The sequence below is a fragment of the Somniosus microcephalus genome, chromosome 1, assembly GCF_052327205.1.
Source record: "Somniosus microcephalus isolate GS21.2 chromosome 1, FLI_Smic_1.0, whole genome shotgun sequence".
NCBI classification, from domain to species: Eukaryota; Metazoa; Chordata; class Chondrichthyes; order Squaliformes; family Somniosidae; genus Somniosus; species Somniosus microcephalus.
This window is the reverse complement of record NC_140987.1, coordinates 74,065,549-74,091,629: the sequence shown is the minus strand read 5'-3', so window position 1 is coordinate 74,091,629 and position 26,081 is coordinate 74,065,549. Positions and strand designations below refer to the sequence as shown.

At 45.1% G+C, this 26,081-nt stretch overlaps 1 protein-coding gene across 4 annotated transcripts in view; it reads right to left on the bottom strand.

Annotated features, from left to right (window-relative positions):
- cenpe (centromere protein E) overlaps positions 1–26,081 on the bottom strand; it is a 196,134-nt gene that overhangs the window by 131,353 nt on the left and 38,700 nt on the right. For 3 of the 4 annotated variants that reach the window (XR_015077704.1, XM_085983096.1, XM_085983075.1), the window contains 5 exons: positions 20,134–20,253; positions 16,971–17,120; positions 8,305–8,425; positions 2,826–2,997; positions 2,012–2,123 (listed from right to left, as the gene is read on the bottom strand). Coding sequence is in view for 3 of the 4 variants with exons in the window: in XM_085983096.1 (XP_085839222.1) it covers positions 2,012–2,123; positions 2,826–2,997; positions 8,305–8,425; positions 16,971–17,120; positions 20,134–20,253 (675 nt within the window). In the remaining variant the exon portion in view is untranslated. The remainder of the gene's footprint in view (positions 1–2,011; positions 2,124–2,825; positions 2,998–8,304; positions 8,426–16,970; positions 17,121–20,133; positions 20,254–26,081) is intronic. The other variant, XM_085983085.1, reaches the window with a different exon arrangement.

The window sequence follows — 26,081 nt, the reverse complement described above, 5'->3', positions numbered from 1 at the left end:
GAGGCGGTTGGGGGCCTGCTGCGTTCCGGCTGTCGTCCAAGATGGCGGCGTCCATGATCCCCATGTGGCTGGAGGCGTCCAAAATGGCTGCTGTACCGGTGGTTCGCACATGGCCGGGGAGGCCCAAGATGGCGGCCCGCATGGCCCACACACGGCGCTGCTGGGGTTCGGGGTGGCTTTGGCCCTGCAGACGTTAGCGTAGTGTCCCTTCTTCCCGCAGCCCGAGCAGGTCGCGTTTTTCGCCGGGCAGCGCGCTCTGGGGTGTTTTGCCTGGCCACAGAAGTAGCATTTCTGGCCTTGGGGCACTGCTGCGGTAGTTGGGCCGTTGCTGGGCCGTTGCTGGGGTGGCACGGCGCTATGAGGCGGTCCTACCGTGTCCCAGGCTGTCATTCCCCGCGGCGTCCACGGTGCAGAGGAGTAGGCATCCATGCCCCGGTAAGCTGCATCCAATGATAGTGCGAGTTCAGAGGCCTTGTTGAGGTCGAGGTCACTCTGCTCCAACAGTCGCTGTCGGGTGTAATTGGATCTGTGGCCCGCTACAAAAGCGTCCCGGATAAGTTCCTCTGTGTACACGGCGGCCTTTACATCCTTACAACCACAGGCCCGGCCAAGCAGACAGTGCCTGAAGGTATTCCACGGTCGATTCCCCAGGTTGTTGTTTACGACTCCCCAGAAGGTGCCTGGCGTACACTTCGTTCACTGGGCGCGTGTACTGGTCCTTGAGGAGCTTGATAGCGTCCGCGTACGAGGTCGCGTCTTGGATGACCGAGTACACTCGGTGGTTCACTTTGGAGGTCAGGACATCCAGTTTGTCCTCGTCCGATTTGATTGCTGCGGAGGCGGTCAGGAATTTTTCGAAACACTTAAGCCAGTGAGTAAACTTAGTGGGTGAGTCCGCCTCCCGATGATCTAAGTCCAGGCATGCTGGTGTGAGGATCTTCTCCATTATAAAAATTGTGTTAATAAAATTGATGCGCTATCAATTACTCATAAAAGACTGAGAGTTAAGAGAGTAACTAAAGGCTTTTATTAACAAAAGAATGAAGGTCTGCCTCGAGTGGTCGACCGGTCCAGAATACCAAGGGCTGGGGAGCAGTCACCTTTATACTAGGACTTGTGGGAGGAGTCAGCCGAGGCATGTCCAGGCATGTACACAGTGGAATACAAACAGTGGTTTACCACACACAGTATTTATGCTGAAACTGAGTGAGACAAAGGAAGAGTCAATGTCGAGAGTAGAGTTTGTGGTGAGCACTGAAGACTGTGGCTTCGATCTTTCCGAACCTCACGGACATCACAGAAGTAGTGGAAGTACAAACAGAATTGCTGGTACAGCTGAGGCGCCGGGGGGGCGGGGGAATATGTAGTACTGCATAAAATCCTAATACAATAATGGATGGGAAAGATGACCTGATGGATTATCTTTCTGAAAAAAATTTAAGTGAGTTTTTATGCTCATCAAGGCAACTTATATCAGCACTGGAGAATAGAACATGTTTCAACATTGGGCACTAAGTGAGAAGAATAATATTTTCTAGGTTACAGATAACATTGCTGATGTAGTTTTACAATCCTTCTATTCTATCCCAACAATGTGCCCTTAACCCCAACTACCAAACCAACCACGATTGCACTCTGAATTTTTTCAATTTCCCACACACAGCCATCCTTATGGCCTCAGTTTTCATTCCAAACAGTGGACAACCCAGAAAAGCTGCTGACAACTACAAGAAGCTGCATTGAGTACGTACAATTCATTTCATACTCGTTATGCCCAGATAACATACAACAGAATTTCATTCCAGGTAATGCTGGATTCAAGAGATTTGAAGACCATTCTGCCAATTCCCTATGATCTAACATCTTCCCTCCCTCCCCACCCCCAACTCAAAACAGTACTTGCTATAATTTCCCTCATTTGCTGGAGGAAGATGTACTTTTATATGGTGATTACATTGACAGAATCAAAGGAAATTGATTGAAGATCTCAACAGGTTTTACTGGCACTGACCTTTTGCTCCCTGCTTTCCTCTCCTTTCTCTTTCCTCAGGATTTCAAGTGGTTTCTCCAGCTCATTAATCCTTTTTCCCAACTCATCCTTTGATAATATATCATCCAGCATACTGCACAATAAATTAATTGAAGATATTTAAAATAGTGGCATTTTATGACAATTGAAGAAATCTATAAAGGTAGATTGAGGATTGGTATGGTACGCAAACCCAATTGCAATTTATCATACTTAATATTTATAATTAAGTTTAAACAGATTCACTTAAAAGGTTTTCTTTATTTCAAGTCAAGCATCTAAATATATTTTTGCCATTAAATTTTGAAGAGCCATCTAGCTCCCATAAAAAGTCTCTTGCTGCTGGGAGCCCCAAGGTAAACCTGACCAAAATGTTTTTTTTTAGATGGATAGCAATGAAAATTAGGCTTCCAGAGTCTTCTTGGCTGCTACCGGTTAACAGGCTAGTATACGCATTGCCGTGGGGCACCTCAATGGTGACATCACCATACACAAATGTATTATTTTCATGTTGATGTCATGATGTATGCATACGGGACAAAATCCCAACCTCTGCTTGCACTTCTCCTTTGTCGATGGTTAACAGAAAGACCAGTGACATGATTTAACATTAAATTCAAGACTACAACTCTCTCGAGTTCTTTAAACCTCTGGCCTATAATGTGTAAAAAGGCTCTTAAATAAAAGGATGAACCCCATTAGGATCTTTTTAGAAAATAGCACATCTGATGACATGGTAAATGGTCACCAACATGGAAAACTGTTGCTTTCAGTGCACAACACGTACATATCTTACCTAGTCTCAGTGTTTTGGTTGGATCTGCTTTGATCATTGAAGCACAGAGAATCTTCAAATGAAGGTATCTGGAACCCACAACTTCCACCTCTTCTTACCGTGATTGCACTACTGCACTGTGATATCGTTTCAAATTGCCAATCACCATCCACATCAAAGTCGTCATCATCTGCTATTTCAAAAAAAAAATTCAAGACTCAAAACCCGGGAGAGTTCAAAAGCAACGGGAGCAGAGCGAGAGCGCCAAAACCCGGGAGATTTAAAAGCAGCGGGAGCAGAGCGAGCGCGCCAAAACCCGGGAGCGTGCAAAAGTAGCGGGAGACGCTGAGATACAACGGACCAGTGAGTGTAAAGAAGTAAAAAGCAATCGAAGTGTGAAGTCACCAGAAAGCAGGCAAGTGATTGGTTGGTGAGTATTTCTCTATTTCTCGCTTTTTTTCCCCCAAACTTGAGCGTCTAAATTTAAGTGCCTTGGTGTAGATTAAAAGATAGAAGTGTTCCAAATTTTAAAAATTAATTAATTCAGATGGGAGACCAGGCAATGGGTTGTCGTTGTTGCATGTGGGAGCTCGTGGACACCATTGAGGTCCAAGGCGACCACATCTGCAGCAAATGTTGGCTGCTCGAGGACCTTCTGCTCAGAGTTGATGAGCTGGAGTCCGAGCTTCAGACACTGACACATTAGGGAGGGGGAGCGTTACCTGGACATTATGTTCCAGGAGGCAGTCACACCCACTAGAATAATTACTTCCAATTTGGCCCATGGACAGGAGGGTGTGACTACAAGCAAGGCAGGTATTGGGATCCAGGAGGTAGTGGTGGAGGAGCCTCAGCCCTTGGCCTTGTCCAACAGATGCGAGATTCTCGCTCCCTGTGCGGACGAGGCAAGGGACTGCAGGGAGGACGAGCAAACTGACCACAGCACTGTGGTACAGCAAGCCATTCAAGTGGGGGGAGCAAAAAGAAATGTTGTAGTGATTGGGGACAGTATAGTGAGGGGTATAGATACTGTTCTCTGCAGCCGAGAGCATGAGTCCCGAAGGCTGTGGTGCCTGCCCGGTGCCAGGGTCAAGGACATCTCCTGTGGGCTGGAGAGAAACTTGGGGTGGGAGGGGGAAGATCCAGTGGTCATGGTAGGTACCAATGACATAGGTAGGACAAAGAAAGAGGTTCTGCTGAGAGAGTATGAGCAGCTAGGAGCTAAATTAAAAAGCAGAATCACAAAGGTAATAATCGCTGGATTACTACCTGAGCCAAGAGTGAATTTGCATAGGGTAAATAAGATCAGAGAAATGAACGAGTGGCTCAAAGAAATGGGTTTCGATTTGTGGGGCACTGGCACCAGTACTGGGATAAGAGGGAGCTGTTCCGTTTGGACGAGCTTCACTTGAACCATGCTGGGGCTAGAGTCCTGGCAAATCAAATAACTAGGGCTGTAGAGAGGGAGGGAGGGGGGGGGGGGGGGGTGGCGGGGGGGAGGATCCAGGTGAGCAGGAAAATAAAAAGTCAATGAGAAATGAAAAAGCAATAGAGCAGGCTAGAGATGGGGGAAATAACTACCAGTGTGTCACAGGAAGGAAGGGACAGAGGCCTAAAAATTCACCGGCGCCCCGTTTGGGGCGCCAGCCTCGCCAGGGCGCCGGAAGTAGCGCCCCGGAAGAAGTCACGGCCGCCTGCCGCAAATTCAGTTTGCGCGCCCCAGAGGGAAGCACGGCGCTACTCGAGGCACCCCGCATCTCTCCTGGGGCGCTGCAACTGAAGTTCGCAGCGTAACATGCCGCAGCGTGTCGCGCTGCGGTACTGCAGGCCTTCCTCCTCTTAGAGGGGAGGGGCTTGCTGCAGCGTGCTGGAAGAGCGCAAGTGCCGGCTCTTGGAACACAGCCGGCACTCCACGGGGATGGCGGCACGGTGAGGTGCTGGCAGGTGGCCAGCAAAAAAAAATGGCCGCCCCGCACCTCAACCGCCGCAGGTAGGCCCCCCTGAACTGGTCGCAAATTGCGACCGGCGTTAAAGCAGGGGGCGCTACCCAATTTGGCGATCGGGGCGCTGCGCATACCGATGACGTCATCGGTGGCGGCGCAGCACTAGCGGCTAACGCCGCCATTAGCGTCCCGCTAAATTTAGCGGGAGGCATGGCCAGTGGCGCAAAACCCACTAAGTGCCCTCTTTGGGCACTAACGGGTGGCACAGCCCACTGAATTTCTAGGCCAGAATGTTTAAAAATAAGAGTGTAACAGGAAAAAAAAGGCCAAAACAAGGAAAAATGGTAAAAAGACAAAATTTAAAGCTCTATATCTGAATGCACGCAGCATTCGTAACAAGATAAATGGGTTGACAGCACAAATAGATACAAATGGGTATGGTCTGATCGCCATTATAAAGACATGGTTGCAAGGTGACCAGGACTGGGAACTGAATATTCCAGGGTATGATAACTCTGAAGGATAGAAAGGGAAAACGAAAAGATGCAAATTAATTAAACCAGGAGAGAGAAATAAGCAATGTGTGAGTAAAACATTAGCGCAGAAGGACAGGTTGCCATGTGTGGCCCAAATAAATGTTCTTTATACAAACACACAGAGTATAAAGAACAAATTGAATGAATTGCTGGTGTAAATTCAACTTGGAATGTATGACATGGTAGCCATTACTGAGACATGGCTGCAAAAGAGTCAGGACAGGGAACTAAATATACCAGGTTACAAGGTCTACAGGAAAGATTGGGGAAAATGGTAGAGGAGGAAGTGTAGTCTTAATGATTAAGGTTGAAATCACTTCAATGATAAGAGGGGATATTATGAGAGGTAAGCAGGCAGTGGAGACTATGGGTCTATTAAGAAACAGAAAAGGATTTAAGACCGTAGTGGGAGTTCTGTATGGGTCCCCTGGTAGCAGCCATTAAGTGGTAGAATGTATAAATCCAGATATTAGACAAGCATGTAGCAAAGACAGGATGGTTTTAATGGTGAATTTTAATTTTTATATAGATTGGGATAAGCAGACTAGCTCATCTCAGAAAGGTAGTGAATTTCGAGTGTGTTCAGGATAATATGTCCTAAAACCAACAAGAGGGCAGGCCATATTAGATTTAGTAATGCGTAGTGAGCCAGATTTAATTAACAGCCTAACAGTGAGTGCACATTTATCTAATAGCGATCATATGATCGCGTTCAACGTAGTGTTTGAAAGGGAGAAACACAATAGTTACTAAGATTCTAGATTTAGGTAAGGCTGACTTCAACGGGATGATAGGAGATTGTCCACAGTAAACTGAATTACAGACCAGTTAGCCTAACATCTGTTGTTGGGAAATTACTAGAGTCTATAATTAAAGGAGTGACTGAACACCTTGAAAATGTTCAGCTGATCAGAGAGCCAGCATGTAAAGGGTAGGTCACGCCTGATAAATCTGATTACTTTAGTCACAGCTTCAAAAAATTCAATGAACAGGAGAATGCCTATGGATGTTATTTACAAGGACTTCCAGAAGGCATTTGATGAAGTCCCTCATAAGAGATTGTTAGCTAAAGTTGAAGCTCATGGAATTGAAGGCAAATTATTGACCTGGTTAGGAAATTGGCTGAGCGGCAGGAGACAGAGAGTAGGGATAATGGGCAGGTACTCAAATTGGCAGGATGTGACTAGTGGTGTCCCACCGGGATCTGTTTTGGGGTCTCAACTATTCAGTATTTATTAACGACTCAGATGATAGATAGAAAACCACATATCCAAGCTTGCCAATGACACAAAGATAGGCGGCATTGTAGATGGAAGCATAAAATTACAAAGACATTAATAGATTAAGCGAATGGGCAAAACTGTGGCAAATGGATTTCAATGTAGGCAAATGTGAGGTCATGCACTTTGGACCTACAAGGATAGAAGAGTACTTTCTAAATGGTGAAAAGCTAGAAACAGTGGAGGTCTAAAGAGACTTGGGGGGGGGGGGGGGGGGGGGGGGTCCAGGTACAAAATGTCCTGGGCAGATACATAAAATAATCAAAAAGGCTAATGGATTGCTGGTCTTTATATCTAGAGGACTAGAATACAAGGGGGTAGAAGTTATGCTGCAGCTATACAAAACCCTGGTTAGACCACACCTGGAGTACTGTGAGCAGTTCTGGGCGCCACACCTTAGGAAGGATATATTGGCCTTGGAGGGAGTGCAGTGTTGATTTACCAGAATGATACCTGGACTCCAAGGGTTAAATTACAAAGCAAGATCACACAAACTAGGGTTCTATTCCCTGGAATTTATAAGGTTAAGGGGTGATTTGATTGAAGACTAAGATATTAAGGGGAACTGATAGGGTAGAGAGAGAGAGAAACTATTTCTGCTGGTTGGGGAGTCTTGGACTTGGAGGCATAGTCTAAAAATTAGAGCCAGACCTTTAAGGAGTGAAGTTAGGAAACACTTCTACCCAAAGGGTGGTAGAAGTTTGGAACACGCTTCCACAAACAGCAAATGATTCTAGGTCAATTGTTATTTTTAAATCTGAGATTAGTAGATTTTTGTTAGCCAAAAGTATTAAAGGATATGGGGCAAGGCAGGTATATGGAGTTAGGTCACAGATCAGCCATGATCTCACTGAATGTCGGAACAGGCTTGAGGGGTTAAATGGCCTATTCCTGTTCCCATGTTCTGACAATGGATCACAATACTCTATCTGTTTTTTTTAATTACTTCTCCATACAATCTCAACACTACATCTAGTCACTTCCAGGTCCCTTTCAAAATCTCTGCTCATCCTATCCCCTTCATTGTATACCTTTCTTGCTCATTCTTTTCTTCCCATATGCAGCACTTCACATTTGTCAGGATTAAATTTTCTTTATCATTTATCTGTTCAATTGCATAATCAATCTAAATCCTTCTACAAAACCTTAACTGCATTCTTCATCCCTACTTCACTCCCCATTTTAGTCTCATCTGTAAGTTTAACAAGCTTGCAATTGGTTTCTGCACCTATGTAGCCAAGAAACAAGGGTCCAAGCACTGGCTCCCTGCTTTCAAAAGCCTGCCCGTCAGTCGTGTTTTTGTTCCCTCCCCTTAACCCTCTCAGTATCCCCTTTCTGATGCATACTTGGTGCCTACTGTCTTTTCCACCTCTTTATACGGTGCCTTAAGAAGTCTTCCTATATTTGAAGCGCACCACTGACGTGCAAAATATATAGCATTCAGTATACAGTGCTGAAGGGCGACACTCTCTCAACACTTTACCTTTTGAATACTAAATTGCTTCTGCTCCTATGACCCAAAAGGCATTATTTTCTACAACAGCAGTCATGATTTCTGCTTTGCATTAGTGTGCAGGCTGTGCTGCACTTCAGACTTGGAAGACCAGTCACAATGCGAGATAAGTTATGACTTATGAAAACACGCCTACTTTTTTGAATTTATTTTCTCAATGGTCAAATTGGTAGATAAGCAGTTGAGTTAAAGATAAATAGTTATCTTATGAATGATTATTGAACTTACCATCATCTAGCTCTTGACAAAGTTTATCCAACTTTATTATTTTAGCAGCACCATCACTTGCAGAGTCCAAGCATGCTCGCTGTTTTCCAGGAGCCCAGGTGACTCTCCTCTTCCTTTTGGCCTAAAAACATAAATACAGACAGATAGTGTATCGCATGTTAGAGTGTGTAAACTCCCTCTCCATGGGACACATGCAGGCCCAAACCCCAAAAATCCAGTCCCAACAAACTATGCAACTCAGTCTCAATTGCATTTATTTCTACTCCTCAGGTCATCCCAACTCAGCTTTCAACCAGTGTTTTGTATACACTCCCCCACAACCCTCACTCACTTCATAAAACCCATCATGACACAGAAGAATTTTGATTGGTATTGCATCACGACATTGGTTTCCTTCTGTCACAGTACATATGGGGTTAAAAAGCAGCGGAGGCAGGCGGGCGGACCTGCGAGAGAACGAGGCTGAGCGGCGGCGAGTTGATAAACAGCTCCGAGACCAGGTAAGGCGTACCAATCTCCGAAGTCCGAGGGAAGGAGAGAGGTAAAAAGTAATCCAAGTGTGACGTCACCAGAAAGCGGGTAAGCGATTGGTTGGTAAGTATTTACTCTTTCTCCTTCTTTGCAAAACTTAAATTCAGTGGTTTATAGTTTCTCGGGTCTCTGTGGTGTAGCGGGGACTGCTGGCAGGCAAGCACCCTTGAGTATATCATTAAATTGGTGGTATTGATTTAATTTAAATTAATTAAAGGATAAGTCATGTCAGGACAGCCCAGCCCCGTGTTATGCTCCTCTTGCTCTATGTGGGAATTCAGGGACACTGCCGGTGTCCCTGACGACCATGTGTGCCAGAAATGCATCCAGCTGCAGCTACCAGCAGACCGCATTGCGGCGCTGGAGCTGCGGATGGATGGGCTTTGGAGCATTCACGATGCTGAGAGGGTCGTGGATAACACGTTTAGTGAGTTGGTCACACCGCAGGTAAAGGCTGCACAGGCAGAAGGGAAATGGGTGACCATCAGGCAGAGCAGTAGAGGCAGGCAGGTAGTGCAGGGGACCCCTGTGGCCATCCCCCTCGCAAACAGATATACCGATTTGGATACTGTTGAGGGGGATGACTTACCAGAGGAAGGCAGCAGCAGCCAACTTCCTGGCACCAGGGGTGCTTCTGCTGCTCAGGAAGGGAGGAGAGAGAGTGCGGGAGCAATAGTGGTAGGGGATTCCATCGTAAGGGGAACAGATAGGTGTTTCTGTGGCCGTAGACGTGGCTCCAGGATGGTTTGTTGCCTCCCTGGTGCCAGGGTCAAGGATGTCACTGAACGGCTGCAGGGCATTCTGAAGGGGGAGGGTGAACAGTCAGAGGTCATGGTTCACATTGGGACCAACGACATGGGTAGGAAGAGGGATGAGGTCCTGCAGCAAGAATTTAGTGAGCTAGGTAGCAGATTAAAGAGCAGGACCTCAAAGGTTGTAATCTCTGGGTTACTCCCGGTGCCACGTGCTAGTGAGTATAGGAATAGGAGGATAGAGCAGATGAATGCGTGGCTAAAGAGTTGGTGCAGAAGGGAGGGCTTTAGTTTCCTGGATCACTGGGCCTGCTTCTGGGGAAGGTGGGACTTGTACAAGTCGGACAGGTTGCACCTGAACCAGAACGGGACAAATATCCTTGCGGGGAGGTTCAGGAGGGGGGGGGGGGGGTTTAAACTAAAATGGCAGGGAGTTAGGAACCTGAGCAGGGAGACAGAGGAAAGGGAAACAGGGATAAAAGCAAAAGATAGGAAGGAGAAAAACAAAAGTGGCAGTCAGGGAAATCAACGGTTTAAATCAAACGTGGCCACAGTAAATAATAATAATTCTAATAGGACTAAGAGCGTTAAAAAAACAAGCCTGAAGGCTTTGTGTCTTAATGCAAGGAACATTTGTAATAAGGTGGACGAATTGGCTGCGCAAAGAGGTAAACGAATATGATTTGGTTGGGATTACGGAAACGTGGCTCAAGGATGGCCAAGACTGGGAACTCAACATCCAGGGGTATTCGATATTCAGGAAAGATAGGCAAAAAGGAAAGGGAGGTGGGGTAGCATTACTGGTTAAAGGGGGGATTAATACAATTGTAATGAAGGATGTTAGCTCTGATGATGTGGAATCTGTATGGATAGAATTGAGAAATACTAAGGGGAAAAAAAACATTAGTGGGAGTGGTATATAGACCTCCCAACAGTAAGGCGGAGGTTGGGGATGGCATTAAAAGGGAAATTAAAGAAGCGTGCAATAAGGGCACAGCAGTCATTATGGGTGACTTTAATCTACATATAGATTGGGCTAACCAAATTAGTAACAATACTGTGGAGGAGGATTTCCTGGAGTGTTTACGGGATGGTTTCCTGGACCAATATGTCGAGGAACCAACCAGAGATCAGGCCATCTTAGACTGGGTATTATGTAACGAGAAAGGATTAATTAGCAATCTTGTTGTACGAGGCCCCTTGGGTCGGAGCGATCAAAATATGATCATTCTCCATCTTAATGAAGAATTTGAAATAGTTGACTCAGAGACTAGGGTCCTCAATTTACATGAAGGAAACTACGATGGTCTGAGGAGCGAGTTGGGTAGGATTGACTGGGGAATGGCACTCAAAGGGTTGATGGTGGATAGGCAATGGCAAACATTCAAAGACCAAATGGATGAGCTACAGAATTTGTTCATCCCAGTTTAGCATAAAAATAACAAAAAAGGTGACTCAACCGTGGCTAACGAGGGAAATTAGGGATAGCATAAGGTCCAAGGAGACAACATATAAATTGGCCAGAAAAAGCAATAATCCTGAGGATTGGGAGCAGTTTAGGATCCAACAAAGGAGGACAAAGGGATTAATTAAGAAAGGGAAAATAGAATATGAGTGTAAGCTAGCAGGAAACATAAAAACTGACTGTAAAAGCTTTTATAGATATGTGAAGAGAAAAAGATTGGTGAAGTCAAGCGTAGGTCCCTTGCAGTCAGAATCAGGGGAATTTATAATGGGAAACAAAGAAATGGCAGACCAACTAAATACATATATAATTGCAAAACACTGCGGATGCTGGAAATCTGAAATAACAACAGAAAATGCTGGAAATACTCAGCAGGCCAGGCAGCATCCGTGGAGAGAGAAACAGAGTTAACGTTTCAGGTCTGGGACCCTTCATCAGAACTGGAAAAAGCTGTTACATCTCCAGCTTTTTCCAGTTCTGATGAAGGGTCCCAGACCTGAAACGTTAACTCTGTTTCTCTCTCCACGGATGCTGCCTGGCCTGCTGAGTATTTCCAGCATTTTCTGCTGTTATTTCAACTAAATACATACTTTGGTTCTGTCTTCACAAAGGAGGACACAAATAACCTCCCAGAGATGTTGGGGAACATAGGGTCTGATGAAAGGGTGGAACTGAAAGAAATCAGTATTTGTAGGGAAATGGTGTTAGGAAAATTGATGGGACTGAAGGTTGATAAATCCCCAGAGCCTGATGGTCTACATCCCAGGGTACTTAAGGAAGTGGCCCTAGAAATAGTAGATGCATTACTGATCATCTTCCAGAACTCGATAGACTCTGGAACAGTACCCATGGATTGGAGGGTAGCTAATGTTACCCCACTATTCAAAAAAGGTGGCAGAGAAAAAGCAGGGAATTACAGACCGGTAAGCCTGACATCGGTAGTGGGGAAAATGCTAGAGTCTATTATAAAAGATGTAATAGCAGAGCACTTGGAAAGCAGCGACAGGATCGGACAAAGTCAACATGGATATACAAAAGGTAAATCATGCTTGACTAATCTACTGGAATTTTGAGGATGTAACTGGTAAAATAGATATGGGAGAACCAGTGGATGTGGTGTATTTGGACTTTCAGAAGGCTTTCGATAAGGTCCCGCATAAGAGATTAGCATGCAAAATTAAGGCACATGGGATTGGGGGCAAGGTATTGACTTGGATAGAGAACTGGTTGGCGGACAGAAAGCAAGAGTTGGAATAAACGGGTCGTTTTCCGAGTGGCAGGCAGTGACTAGTGGGGTACCACAAGGATCGGTCCTAGGACCCCAGCTGTTCACAATATATATTAATGATCTGGACGAGGGAATTGGGTGTAATATCTCCAAATTTGCAGACGACACAAAGCTGAGTGGGAGGGTAAGCTGTGAGGAGGATGTCGCGAAACTCCAGTACGATTTGGACAGGTTGGGTGATTAGTGCATTTGCCATGTTGCTGCCCATAATGTGGATAAATGTGAGGTTATCCACTTTGGTGGCAAAAACAGGAAGGCAGATTATTATTTGAATGGCAATAGATTGGGAGAAGGGCAAGTGCAAAGAGACCTGGGTGTTCTTGTGCACCAGTCGCTGAAGGTAAGCATGCAGGTGCAGCAGGCGGTTAAGAAGGCAAATGGTATGTTGGCCTTCGAAGCAAGAGGGTTAGAGTACAGGAGCAAGGATGTCTTGCTACAGTTGTACAGGGCCTTGGTGAGACCGCACCTTGAGTATTGTGTGCAGTTTTGGTCACCTTATCTGAGGAAGGATGCTCTTGCCATGGAAGGAGTGCAGCGAAGATTCACCAGGCTGATACCTGGGATGGCAGGAATGACGTATGAGGATTGTGTCGATTGGGCTTATACTCACTGGAGTTTAGAAGATTGAGAGGGGATCTCATCAAAACCTATAAAATTCTGTCAGGCCTGGACAGGCTAGATGCAGGAAGGATGTTTCTGATGGCCGGGGAGTCCAGAACCAGGGGTCATAGTCTAAGGATAAGGGGTAAGCCATTCAGGACTGAAATGAGGAAGAATTTCTTCACCCAGAGAGTGGTGAACCTGTGGAATTCTCTGCCACAGAGGGCAGTGGAGGCCAGTTCATTAAATATATTCAAGAAAGAGTTGGATATATTTCTTAAGGCTAAAGGGATCAAGGGATATGGGGAGAAGGCAGGGACAGGGTACTGAATTTGGATGATCAGCCATGATCTCATTGAATGGCGGAGCAGGCTCGAATGGCCTACTCCTGCTCCTATCTTCTATGTTTCTATGTCACAGAATATGACTGCCAGTTCAAACAACAACTCCAGAATATAGACATTGTACCTGATCAGGAGTCTCTAAGAGCGCCGAGCCATTCAAATCAAATGTAAGGATAGGAACACGAGTAGGCCGCTTAGTCCCTCGAGTCTTACCCAGCAAAAATCTCTCGATCCAAGTCTTGAAAATTTTAATTTACCCAGCATCCAGAGCCTTTTGAGGGAGAGTTTTCCAGATTTCCACTACCCTTTCCTGATTTCACTCCTGAATGGCCTGGCTCTAATTAAGATTGTGCCCCTTTATTCTGGATTCCCCTAGAGGAAATACTGTCCCCTATCAAATCCTTTTGTCATTTTAAGCACCTCCCTTAGATCACCCTTCAACCTTCTAAATGCAAAGGAGTACAAGCCAATTTTATGTAACCTGGCCTCATAATTTAACACTAAGCCTCAGTATCATTCGGGGGAATCTACTCTGCACCACCTCCAAGGCCAATATATCCTTCCTGCAATGCGGTGTCCAGAATTGCATGCAGTACTCCAGATGGGGTCTGACTGAGGCGCTGTACAATTGGAAGCTACAGCCCTCATGAGATAACAGCCAATATTCCATTTGCCTTTTTGATTCGTTTTTGTACCTGTGCACTAGTGTTTACCGATTTGTGTACATGGACACAATCTCTTCGCCCCTCCATAGTTCTCAGTATCTTACCATTAAGAAAATATTCCAATTTGTGTCTCAGATCAAAAGTGGATGACCTCACACTTCCCCACATTGAACTCCATCTGCTACAGTTTTGCCCACTCACTTAATCTATGTGTCCCTTTGTAACTTCCTGCTCCCATCTGCACAACTTACTGTGTCTCCTAACTTAGTATCACCTGCAAATTTGGATATACAATTCTCTATTCCTTCATCTAAATCATTGTAATACATGGTGAAAAGCTGAGGCCCCAGTACAGATCCCAGGGGAACATACTCCCTACTGTTTTCTACCTCCCAAATCAATCTCTAACCCATGTCGCAAGGTTATCTCCAGTTTTGTGTATATATATTTTTGCTATAATCTCTTGTGCGGATCCTTATCAAATGGCTTCTGGAAATCCGTATAGATAACATGGATAGCCACTCCCTTATGTCCACATGTTAGTGACCTCCTCAAAAAATTCAACTAAATTCATCAGGTATGACCTACCTGTTACAAATCCATTCTGACTCTGATCAGCTCATACTTGTCCAAGTGCTCGGTCATTCTGTCCCTGATGCAAGTTCCCCACAACTGGAGTTAGGTCTGTAGTTACCTGGTTTCTCTCTCCCTCCCTTTTTAAATAATTGAGTGACATTTGCAATTTTCCAATCCAACATCACAATTCCCAACAAGACAGCTTTGGAAAATTATGACCAACATATCTGCAATTTCCTCACCTATTTCTTTTCATAACTTGGTGTCAGTTCCTGGAGATTTGCTTGTCTTAAGGACAAGGGAAAAAGCCTAACCAATGGGGCAGGGCGCACCACGAGATGCCCCGCTCCAGTAAATTCTGGGCCATTAAAAAATTCCAGCAGCACTTAGAAATATAATAGCTGAAATATAATCTACGTCTTCACCAACTAGATTCAGTTAAAAATGCAACAGTTGTAATTGGACAAAAGAAAAGCTAAGTGTTTAAAATCATGAAGGATTTATATAGAGTAAATAAAGAGAAACTGTTTCCAATGGCTGAAGGGTCGATAATGAGAGGGCATAAAGTTAAGGTGATTGGTAAAAGAACTAGAGGTGACATGAGGAAAAACTCTCTTATGCAATGAGGGGTTAGGGTTTGTTCTCACTCATGTACTGAGCCCCTACTAATTCATAGTTACTGGACTAATTAAGATGGAATTGCCACAAGTCTGCATACTGTAGTAGGACCTGGCACCTTTCACTATTTATAGTTAAAACAGATTGAAAATCTTAAAATTGCTCCGCAGTCAAAATCTATCCAATAAACCTCGTTTTAAGAGTTGAGAGAGGTAGAGCTTCACTGCAACAGTCAAGTAACCTGAAAGGAGAACAACTCCCTTCTCTAATGCTACTTGTAACAATCATCAAACCTATATGGACTGGTACAAAACAACAAGGGCATCACTGGGCTTGAACAGGTGGACGTGGATTATGCATTTTGTTAAAGATTCATTACATCCTTCTCCATAAAAAGCCTTTAAATCTCCACGCCGAACATAAGATTACATCGCAACAGTGCTCGGGCTGTAAACCGAACTCAACGAAAGCAGAAACCGCATCCAAGGTATGCATGCAGGTGCAGCAGGCGGTTAAGGCGGCAAATGGTATGTTGGCCTTCGTAGCGAGAGGGTTCGAGTACAGGAACAAGGATGTCTTGCTGCAGTTGTACAGGGCCTTGGTGAGACCGCACCTTGAGTACTGTGTGCAGTTTTGGTCGCCTTACCTGAGGAAGGACGTTCTTGTCATGGAAGGAGTGCAGCGAAGATTCACCAGGCTGATACCTGGGAAGGCAGGAATGACGTATGAGGAGAGACTGTGTCGATTGGGCTTATACTCACTGGAGTTTAGAAGATTGAGAGGGGATCTCATCGAAACCTATAAAATTCTGTCAGGCCTGGACAGACTAGATGCAGGAAGGATGTTTCTGATGGCCGGGGAGTCCAGAACCAGGGGTCATAGTCTAAGGATAAGGGGTAAGCCATTTAGGACTGAAATGAGGAGGAATTTCTTCACCCAGAGAGTGGTGAACCTGTGGAATTCTCTGCCACAGAGGGCGGTGGAGGCCAGTTCATTAAATATATTCAAGAAAGAGTTGGATATATTTCTTAAGGCTAAAGGGATCAAGGGATATGGGGAGAAGGCAGGGACAGGGTACTGAATTTGGATGATCAGCCATGATCTCATTGAATGGCGGAGCAGGCTCGAAGGGCCTACTCCTGCTTCTATCGTCTATGTTTCTATGTTTCTACCTTGAGTATTGTGTGCAGTTTTGGTCGCCTTATCTGAGGAAGGATATTCTTGCCATGGAAGGAGTTCAGCGAAGATTCACCAGGCTGATACCTGGGATGGCAGGAATGACATATGAGGAAAGATTGGGTCGATTGGGCTTATACTCGCTGGAGTTTAGAAGAATAGAGGGGATCTCATTGAAGCTTATAAAATTCTAACAGGACTAGACAGACTACATGCAGGAAGGATGTTCCCGATGGTCAGGGAGTCCAGAACCAGGGGCCACAGTCTTAGGATAAGGGGTAAGCCATTTAGGACAGAGATGAGGAGGAATTTCTTCACCCAGAGAGTGGTGAACCTGTGGAATTCTCTACCACAGAAGGCAGTAGAGGCCAATTCATTAAATATATTCAAGAAGGAGTTGGATATATTTCTTAAGGCTAAAGGGATATGGGTGAATTTGGATGATCAGCCATGATCGCATTGAATGGCGGAGCAGGCTCAAGGGGCCGAATGGCCTACTCCTGCCCCTATCTTCTATGTTTCAACTCTCCCAATACGCAAAACTAATTCTCTTTTAAATAGTCTCCTGAAGTTTAATGCACAAATATGTATCACTTAAATCAAACTGTACTAAATGCAAGACAGTTGGTTTGTAAAGGATATTCAGCTTACCCTCATTTCTTGGTGGTCATCATCAGGTGAAACTTTGACTAGCATTCTTGTCAAGTTCTTTATTTTCTGCTCATGCTGCAGTTGAAGGATTTGTTTTTCTGACAACAGTTGAGCTTTCTCCATTGCGTGAACACGAGTCTCTGAAGCGAGCTGGGCAACAAAATTTTTTTCACAACTTGGTACATTCTCCATTTCTATCCAGTATCAATGCATACATTTGGCAGGATGTCATCTTTTGTGCGTGACTGGCATGGTCATAAAAAAGTAAGCATCACAATATCAAGTAGGCCAAGTAGAAGACTCAGCTTTCCATTAATAAGCTTTAGGGAATGATTCCTTACTAAAGGCCAGATGAAGAAGTTATTTTTATGCTACAAACATGGTATCGCCAAGATGATCCTTTGAGCCTGCATCAATACCAACTTTTCTTGGATTGAGCTACTGCCTCCGAGCTCATCCAAAGTCAATGCAGCTTCTCCAGGAGACCTTTAGAACTCTGGTCATGTGAGCAACACTGACTCAAACTACCAAACCACCCATTAAATTGAGTGTTTGACCTCTTGATAAGTTCAACAAGTCACTCCAGACAAAATAACCTTAAAAATGTAGAAAATTGCCACAAACTGCAGATGGCTCACCATCAAATTACTGCCACGGTTACCATCTGCAATTTTGATGCTGTTAGGTTGGGGTGCTCATTGAAATGTATAGAAAATATTAAATGTATATATAGGGGATACCTACTAGGGGAACAGAGAAATTGTGTAACCTTAGCGGCACACTATGTTACAGCTTGCCATAAACAGAGGGACAACCATTAAATCTGAAAAAAAAGAGTATATACAAATTATATGAATGTATATTTATACACTCAGGGATATATCTGTTTATACACTGTATGGATAGATCTGCGTTTAGGTGTTCAACCATAAATGTTTTTCGATGCTTTGGCAACATAAGATGTACCTTGTCATCATGCCAATAAAGCAATTTGAATTGAATTGAATATGGAGATGGTAAACTGTAAAAAGTAGATAGGATCTGAGAGTCGTAAGCACAGTGGCTACATTTGCAGATGATTAAAAGCTAATGAAAGTTGTAGACTGCAAAGGTGAACAGGACAATCTACACGAGAATTTGAATATACTTGAGAATTGGGAAAACAGGTGGCTGATAAAATTCAATGCAGAAAAATGCAAAGTGCTTCACAGGAGGACAAAAAAAATAATCCAGGAAGGGACTACTACTTACATACATGGAAATAAAATAATTGTGTCTGGAAAATGAGAGATCTGGGGTCCTCATTGACAATAAATTAAAGCTATCAAAACATGCTCGATGGCAGTGAGTAAAGCAAATCAGATGTTGGGTTGTACTAAAAGGCCAGTATTCAGCCAAAATGGCAAGGTAACCCTGCCACTCTACAAATCATTGGTGCAACTACATTTGGAATACTGTGTACAGTTCAGGTCGCCAAAACACAAAAAGGATATTGCAGCTACAGGAAACTGTGTGTTAGCCGGAGTGTCCGGCAAGCTCGAGCCACTGGCAAAAATCAGGAGCCGTTTTGTTAGGTTTTTTTTCTTCTCGTAGGTTTTTTTTCCCCCCAGCAGTCAGGCTCTGGAAAGTCTCTCTGAAGCTGTTGCTAAGCTACAGAGATGCTTCCAAGGTACGGGCCAACTGTTTAGAAGCTGTTGCTAAGCAACAGTGTTTGTTGTCAGATACGGAGATGAAAAGCTCCATATGCTTCAACATTAACGCTGGTGTGTCCGGCAGTTTTGAGGGAACGGCAACAGCTCGGTCCAGTCGGTGCCAGATAGCACAAAGTTTCCTGTATTTAATGGATACAGAAGAGGGCAACGAGAATAATTGAGGGGATGGATTATGACGAGTGATTACTTAAATTGGGCATGTGTTCACTGGAAACGAGAAGGTAGAAAGGAGACGCGATTGCTGTTTTTAGGATTCACCTTGTCCAGAACAGTAGAACCAAAGGACAGCCTGTGCTTGAAGACAGGTAAATTCAAAACTAATCTGCAGAAACATTATTTCAGTGAGTGAATGGTAAATCTGTGGAACAGACTCCATAAGGAGTCAGTGGAAGCAGTTCTTGTTAGTTCATTCAAATGCAAATTAGATAGATTTCTTTCAGAAAATATTTTGGGACACAGTGTGTGAAACTTGACATATGGTAAGTGTAGCGTGCTTGGAGGAACAGGTTACTTTGGACCTATGGTTCCCAAAGCTTTCCACCAATGGGGGTTTTCCTCGCACGTCTGGATCTGTCGTAGACTAATTGATAGATTGCCATTAGTCAACAACTTCATTTTTGAATCATGCAACTACCAGGATAATAGAAGGTGAACTAGATAGACTGTGGTCTTTTTTTCAAGCAAGCAATTCCTATGTTCATAAGTAAAAGATAGAACTTTTATTTATAGAACGCCTTTTATGGCCTCAGGCTGTCCCAAAGCACTTCAGTCAATGAAGCACTTTTGAAGTGTAGTCACTGTTGTAATGTAGGGAATGCAGCAGCCAATTTGCACATATGCTTTTAAAAAAAAATGTTCATTGAGGGATAAACGTTGGCCAGGATACCGGAAGAACACCCTGCTCTTCAAATAGTGCTTCGAGTTCTTTTATGTCAGCGGAGAGGCCAGATGGGGCCTTAGCTTGAAGTCTCACCCGAAAGGTGAGACCTCCCACAGTGCAGCACTCCCTCAGTGCTGCACCAAAGTATCAGCCTTGATTACATGAAGTCTCAGGAATAGAGCTCGAACCTTCTGACTCAGTCAAGAGTGCTGCCACTGTGCCATGGCTGACACACTCATAAATGTGGAAAATTTAATTTCAAAGATATCAGTAAAAACTTTACTTTGAGTGATAACGGTTTAAAACAATCAAACAAGGTAATTGAGGCGTTACTCAAAATAGAATTAGATGCAATAATGGTGGCTAATGTGCTGGGGATGGCCATTTACGGATAAAAAAACATTTCCCCCCCCCCCCCCCCCCCCCCACTAACTTTTCTTCTGTTCTACGCCAAACCTCTATCAATAGAATCCTCTTTTGCAGATCATAAAGATCATTTTTGCTTCACAGGAAATATGTTGGAAAAACCACAATCATTTAGAATTACACACCCCAAGTAGTATCAACTTACTTCTTCCAGGTGGTTTTTCAAATCTATTATTTCTTTGCGACATCGCTTCAACATAGCTTGGTCCTCCAACACTTCATTCACATGAGGTGTATTCTTCATGAATTTGGCAGTGCTTGCAAACTAATAGGGAAAAATGTTGCACACTTGAACTTGATTAGCATCTGTTAATGGGAAAAACATTCCCTCCCCAACCAATATAAATCAAGTAGTTTTATTTATTGGGCATGTTAGAATAAAATTTTGCTGGACAAGATTTTGCTGGAAAAGACCATTTTGCTGGACAAGATTTTACTGGAAAAGACACAAACAACAAATTTGCTGACTGGGACTAATTGAATCACTGCACAATGAGACATGTCACGCTTACGCATGGCTGGAACAAAGTTCATCTCGTGTCCTGACTGGGACTAACAAGGTTCACTGGTATCCTATTATCGAACTAATCACATTCCGCCAGTGACGCGGACAGAACGAAGACCTTTCGCAATCACTGAAGAGGCAGAATTGGCAACACGAGTGTGTAAACTCCTGACTGGAGGAAAATAACGATATGCGCTAATAATAAAGTTGTCTCTCTTACAAAGTCTAGTTTCCGAGGAATCATTTTTCCTACAACAAATTGGCGCTGCGAGCAGGGTGCCACGGAGCTGAACAGTCGTTCGAATCAGTGACCAGGGTGAGTAGTCAGATTTTTGACCGCCCATAATAGTCAGATTTTTGACCGCCCATAAATCAGAGACACTCGACAAGGCGACTGAACAGCGAAGCGGCACCAAAACGAATCTGGGACACAGACTGAGTGGGTAAGAGACACTACTTGATTTGTATTTGTGTAATAGTAACTAAGAAAAACCTCGGACCAGGAGGACACTTGTCACAGACACCTAGCCTCAGGCCGGTTGTTAAGAGGGCAAATGCCCCACGCGAAGGCCAGGACCATGAAGTAGGTGCCGAGACGCCAAGGTGTTCTAAAGTCGTGATACTAGTCGAGTACGGTTAACATTTTTCTGCATTATATCATGTTGCTAAGTGAACTAGGAGATTATTAGCGTCGGTGTTGTAGGACCCTGATCAGGTAAACAGACACCGGGGAGGGGTAGAAACTCCGTCCAACAAGCAAGCGTTACACATCCGGGCAGTTTTGAGAGAAAGACAAACCCGGACCTCTGAGAACGCTGGCATAGAGTGCGACAAGAAGCTCGGGTATTCTCGGAAGGAAAGAATAGGGGGGCTCTCTAAGGAACAGATCTCCAGACACGAAGGAACGATTGGTGAAGCAGCGGCGATGTCAGGTGAGGAAGTTAAGAGGGGACCTTCGGGCTCCCTCACATATTCTTACATGACAAACCGACAGTCGTTAATTAAGAAGATGCAGAAAGACGGTTGGGATGTGTCACAGACTTTAGAACTCCAGAGAAGCTGGTTGACTAAACAGACAAAGGATAAAACCAAGGCGGCAGGAGTGTACGCCGTGGAGCCGGCGACAGTGAGGTGGAGGCCGCGGCGACCGGAGGATGTGTTCGGCGAGTCAGGCGGAGGAGCACAGCGCATCGGGACGCAGCAGCAGACTCGACGACTCGCAGTCCGACTGGGAGGAGGGGGGGAGCCGGGAATGGTGGCCAGAGGGTGAGCGGGAGAAGCAGGCCACCGCACGTGGAGCCGAGCCGGCAACAGTGGGGAGGACGGAGCGGCTGAGGGACATCGTGCTCCCACTGCCACTGGATGCCAAAGAATTGACTTTCTGAACACGGCGCTGTAAAAATAGCTGACGTGTCTCTGTGAGCTCCCACAGCTTTATTGTGGGAGTGATTGGGGAGTAAGCATTCCATTGTACTAGTTACATATGGCAAATAAAGAATCTTGAATCTTGTTATTAGTACACCAACTAGCAGGACTCATTGAACAAGTAAACATAATAAAGAAAGTTGCACAAGACAAAGTAATAAGGAATGGCAGGAATATAAGCGTAGTAGTTGACGTCCTGTGGCCCCCATAAAAGGTAAAAGGGAGGGGAGAATTTATGTGTCTGCACTAGTAGGGGGCCGACAATGTGAAATGCTGGTGGACACAGGCGCATCAGTTTCCGTCACTAACCTCCCCCTCCCCACGACTAGTAAGTCAATACTCCTGCGAGGACTCAATGGCACTAAAGTGCCAGCTTATTTGAGCACCACGCAGCTGGTAGAAATCGATAATATATACCTCCCCATCCTCCCCATGAAATTCTATGTGTGTAAAAATAATGAAGGTACAATATTAGGTAATGATATAATGAGGGAGTATAAAGCAATAATTGATTGTGGCAAAGGAAGGTTAACATGGCCAAAAGGCGGATGGTCGTAAGGAAAAGATTAGACAACTGGCAAATAACACCGGCACCCTTGGGGTGGCCACCATAACAACCAGGGACTGGCACGAAGATACGGGAGGATACGGAGCCATTTGTGATTCCGTGATTGGGGTATGGGCTGAAACAAAGTTAGATACAGGAAAAGCTAGTATCGACCCTATTAAGATTCCCGGACCAGAACACAAGCCACACCGCCAGTACCCAATAAAGGCGGAGGCCAGGAAGGCAGTCGTGGACATAGTGAAGGGGCTAGTAGAAAGGGGTATCCTGAGGGAAACCACGAGCACTACTAATTCCCCCACATGGCCAGTAGAGAAACCTGATGGGAGCTATAGGTTGACTATAGACTACACGGCCATCAACAAGGTCACTCCTAAATTACACCCCATCGTTGCCAGTCCCTCAACAATTTTGAATGGGCTATCCCCTGAACAGAAGATATTCACCCTTTTAGACATAGCTAACGGATTCTGGGCACTCCCATTAGATCCGGAATCACAAGAGAAATTTGCATTCACAGTAGGGGATAAACAATATACGTGGACCAGATTGCCACAGGGATTCCATAATAGCCCAGCTATTTTTCACCGCGTCATGAGTGATATCCTAAAACAGATAGAAGTACCTAAAGGAAGCACTATTTTGCAGTACGTCGACGACATACTAATAGCCTCGGAAACAAAGGCAGACCATCTGGCAACCCTATATTTAGTACCAAGGGCCCTAGAGACGGCTGGCCTCAAGGTAAGCCCTAAAAAAGCACAGATAGGAAAATCTCAGGTCCTATACCTGGGACATCTAATCTCCCAAGGACTTAAAGAAATGCCACAGGACAGGAAACACGCTGTCCAGGGCATGCCGAGACCCATAACAGTACGCGGAGTCAGGAAGGTACTGGGGCTCTTTAATTACAGTCGAAATTTTATCCCGGGGTTCGCTAAATTAGCAGAACCTATACAAAGATTAGTGAAAGGGGGTAAACCCGCGTTGGAACCGATAGATTGGGGACCGGAACAAGAGGAAGCTTATACTCAACTAAAGTCTGAGCTAGTATCAGCCCCAGGGCTAGGACTGCCAGATATGAGTAAGGACTTCCACATACATTGCAACAATGAAGGGGGGGTTTACACAGCAGTAGTTACCAGGATCATGGGGATAAAAGAAGGCCCGTCGCCTACTATTCCACAGCGGAGGGACCGGTAGTCACAGGGCTCTCCCGGTGCATAGCTGCATTGGATTGTGCGGCTTGGGCAGTAAAGGTTAGTGAGCCGATAGTAATGATAGGAAACATTATATTGCACACTAAACACACTCTGGTAGAGATGCTGAATACCGGGAAATTAAGATCCGTCTCGAACATGAGACGTGCCAAGTGGGAGGCCGTCCTCCTCCCTCCGAGTAAAGCAGTAACCATTGTTAGAGACACGGGGGAGAACCCGGCAGAAAGAATACTGGGAACTGGGGAGCCCCACAACTGTGGGGACGTAGATATGAACCTGGAAGAAGGTAGGATAAAAGACACCCCTTTAGCGACAGCGGAAGAGACGTTGTACGTAGATGGTTCACGCAAGTATATAGATGGGCTGCCCCGAACGGGGTGGGCGGTGGTTAATGGTGAATTAAAAACCGTAGAGTCAGGACGGATTGATGGAGGCCTATCGGCCCAAGTGGCAGAGCTAGTGGCTCTCACCAGGGCACTAGAGTTGTCAGAGAATAAAATCTTGAACATTTACACAGATAGTAGGTATGCCTTTGGGGTGGTCCACGATTATATGACTGCATGGGGTAGGAGGGGATTCATTACTACGGGAGGCAATCCCATAAAACACCAGCTGAGGATAGAAGCCCTCCTAGAAGCTAGCGACAAACCCCAACAGGTAGCAGTAATTAAGATTAAGGCACATCAGAGGGAACCGGACCGGACTAGTTAAATCACCAGGGGAACCAGGCTGCGGACCAAGCAGCACAAAGGGCGCTAGAGCAAGAAAGGATCGAAGAAGTACCAATAGCCGCTGTGAGCAGCTCCGAGGACGAGGTAAGTATTGACGAACTCCATAAGGACACCCCCGACGTCGAAAAAGGTACGTGGGAAGAACAAGGCGCAAAGCAGGGAAGCGATAATGTCTGGTGAAAGGATAACAGGGTAATGGCCCCCAAGTGCATTCAAAATACGCTATTAGAACTCCACCATGGGCTTGTACACTCGGAGAGAAGCGATGATGGGAGGCCTCAGCAAAGAATGGTGGTGGAAGGGGATGGGAAGAGATATCGCGAGATACTGCCATCGATGTATCACCTGTGCGCAGTATAACCCCGGGCGACCCATAAAGGTCAAAATGGGACATCAACCAAGGCCACGTGGGCCCTGGGAGCATATACAAATAGACTTCACAGGTCCCCTTCCACCGTCACACGGCAAAACATACTGCCTCGTGGTCATAGACCAATTCACCCGCTGGGTAGAGGCTTTCCCCACGTGAAATTGCACCGCTTTGACAGTTGCCAGAGTCTTAGCTGAAGAAGTAATCCCCAGGTGGGGAATACCAATTCAAATGGACTCTGATCAAGGTACCCACTTTACCGGGAGTGTCATAAAAACGGTATGCCAATTAATGGGAATTAAACAAAAATTCCACATCCCATACCACCCTCAAAGTTCGGGCATGGTGGAACGAATGAACCGAACCCTTAAAAATGCATTGGCAAAGGCAATGCAGACATCGGGGAAAACCTGGACTGAAGTATTGCCCATTATCCTAATGAAGCTGCGAGCCACTGAAAACCGAACGACAGGCTTGACCCCTTATGAATTGATGACAGGAAGGGCGATGCAATTGCCAGAAGGCATCATAACAGGTGGGGCCGATGTAGGCCCTTTAAAAGATAGACTAAAATGATACGTTCTGGAACTTAGCACTCAATTAAAAGGAGATGCGAAAGAATGTCCGTGATAATCAGGAGGACAAGGATCGGGCACAAGAGCTCACAATGACGGCTTATGTTCCCTCAGCGGGTAGTAAAGTCATGGTGAAAACTCTGCCCAGCAAACCAGGGTACGCCCCAAAATGGAGTGGGCCATATGAAATCATAATCAGTGGGGATACCTGTGCCTGTCTAGACATAAGGGGTAAAGGAGTATGGAAGCATTGGACACAAGTGAAAGTATATAAAAAGACAACTGACTGGCTACTTTCTGAATCTGTTTTACAGGTGATCTGCATACCCTTTGTCATAAAATTCCTGTAAAGACTGGACTGTAGTGATATATTAATCATGTTGAGTATTATGGGTAATGGCGTTATTTTATATTGTCACGGGAAGCGCGGTACCCCATTTACGTAAAGAGAGGGGATTGCATGTAAATACCTTTCTGTATATGTCATATGTCTATGCGAAAAAAATGGGCCAAAGCTCCTGCTGAGTGTGCGCCCATGTGCCCACCCATACGGGGGGGGAGGTATCCCATTAAGGCCTATCCCCTTTAAGGTAGAGGAGATGGTAGGGTGGTTATTATACTCTAATACCACCTGGAATAAGGATACCATACAAACCCAAAATAGCTTGAATCCAGATCAGCTGGAACATGAGTGGAAACAGG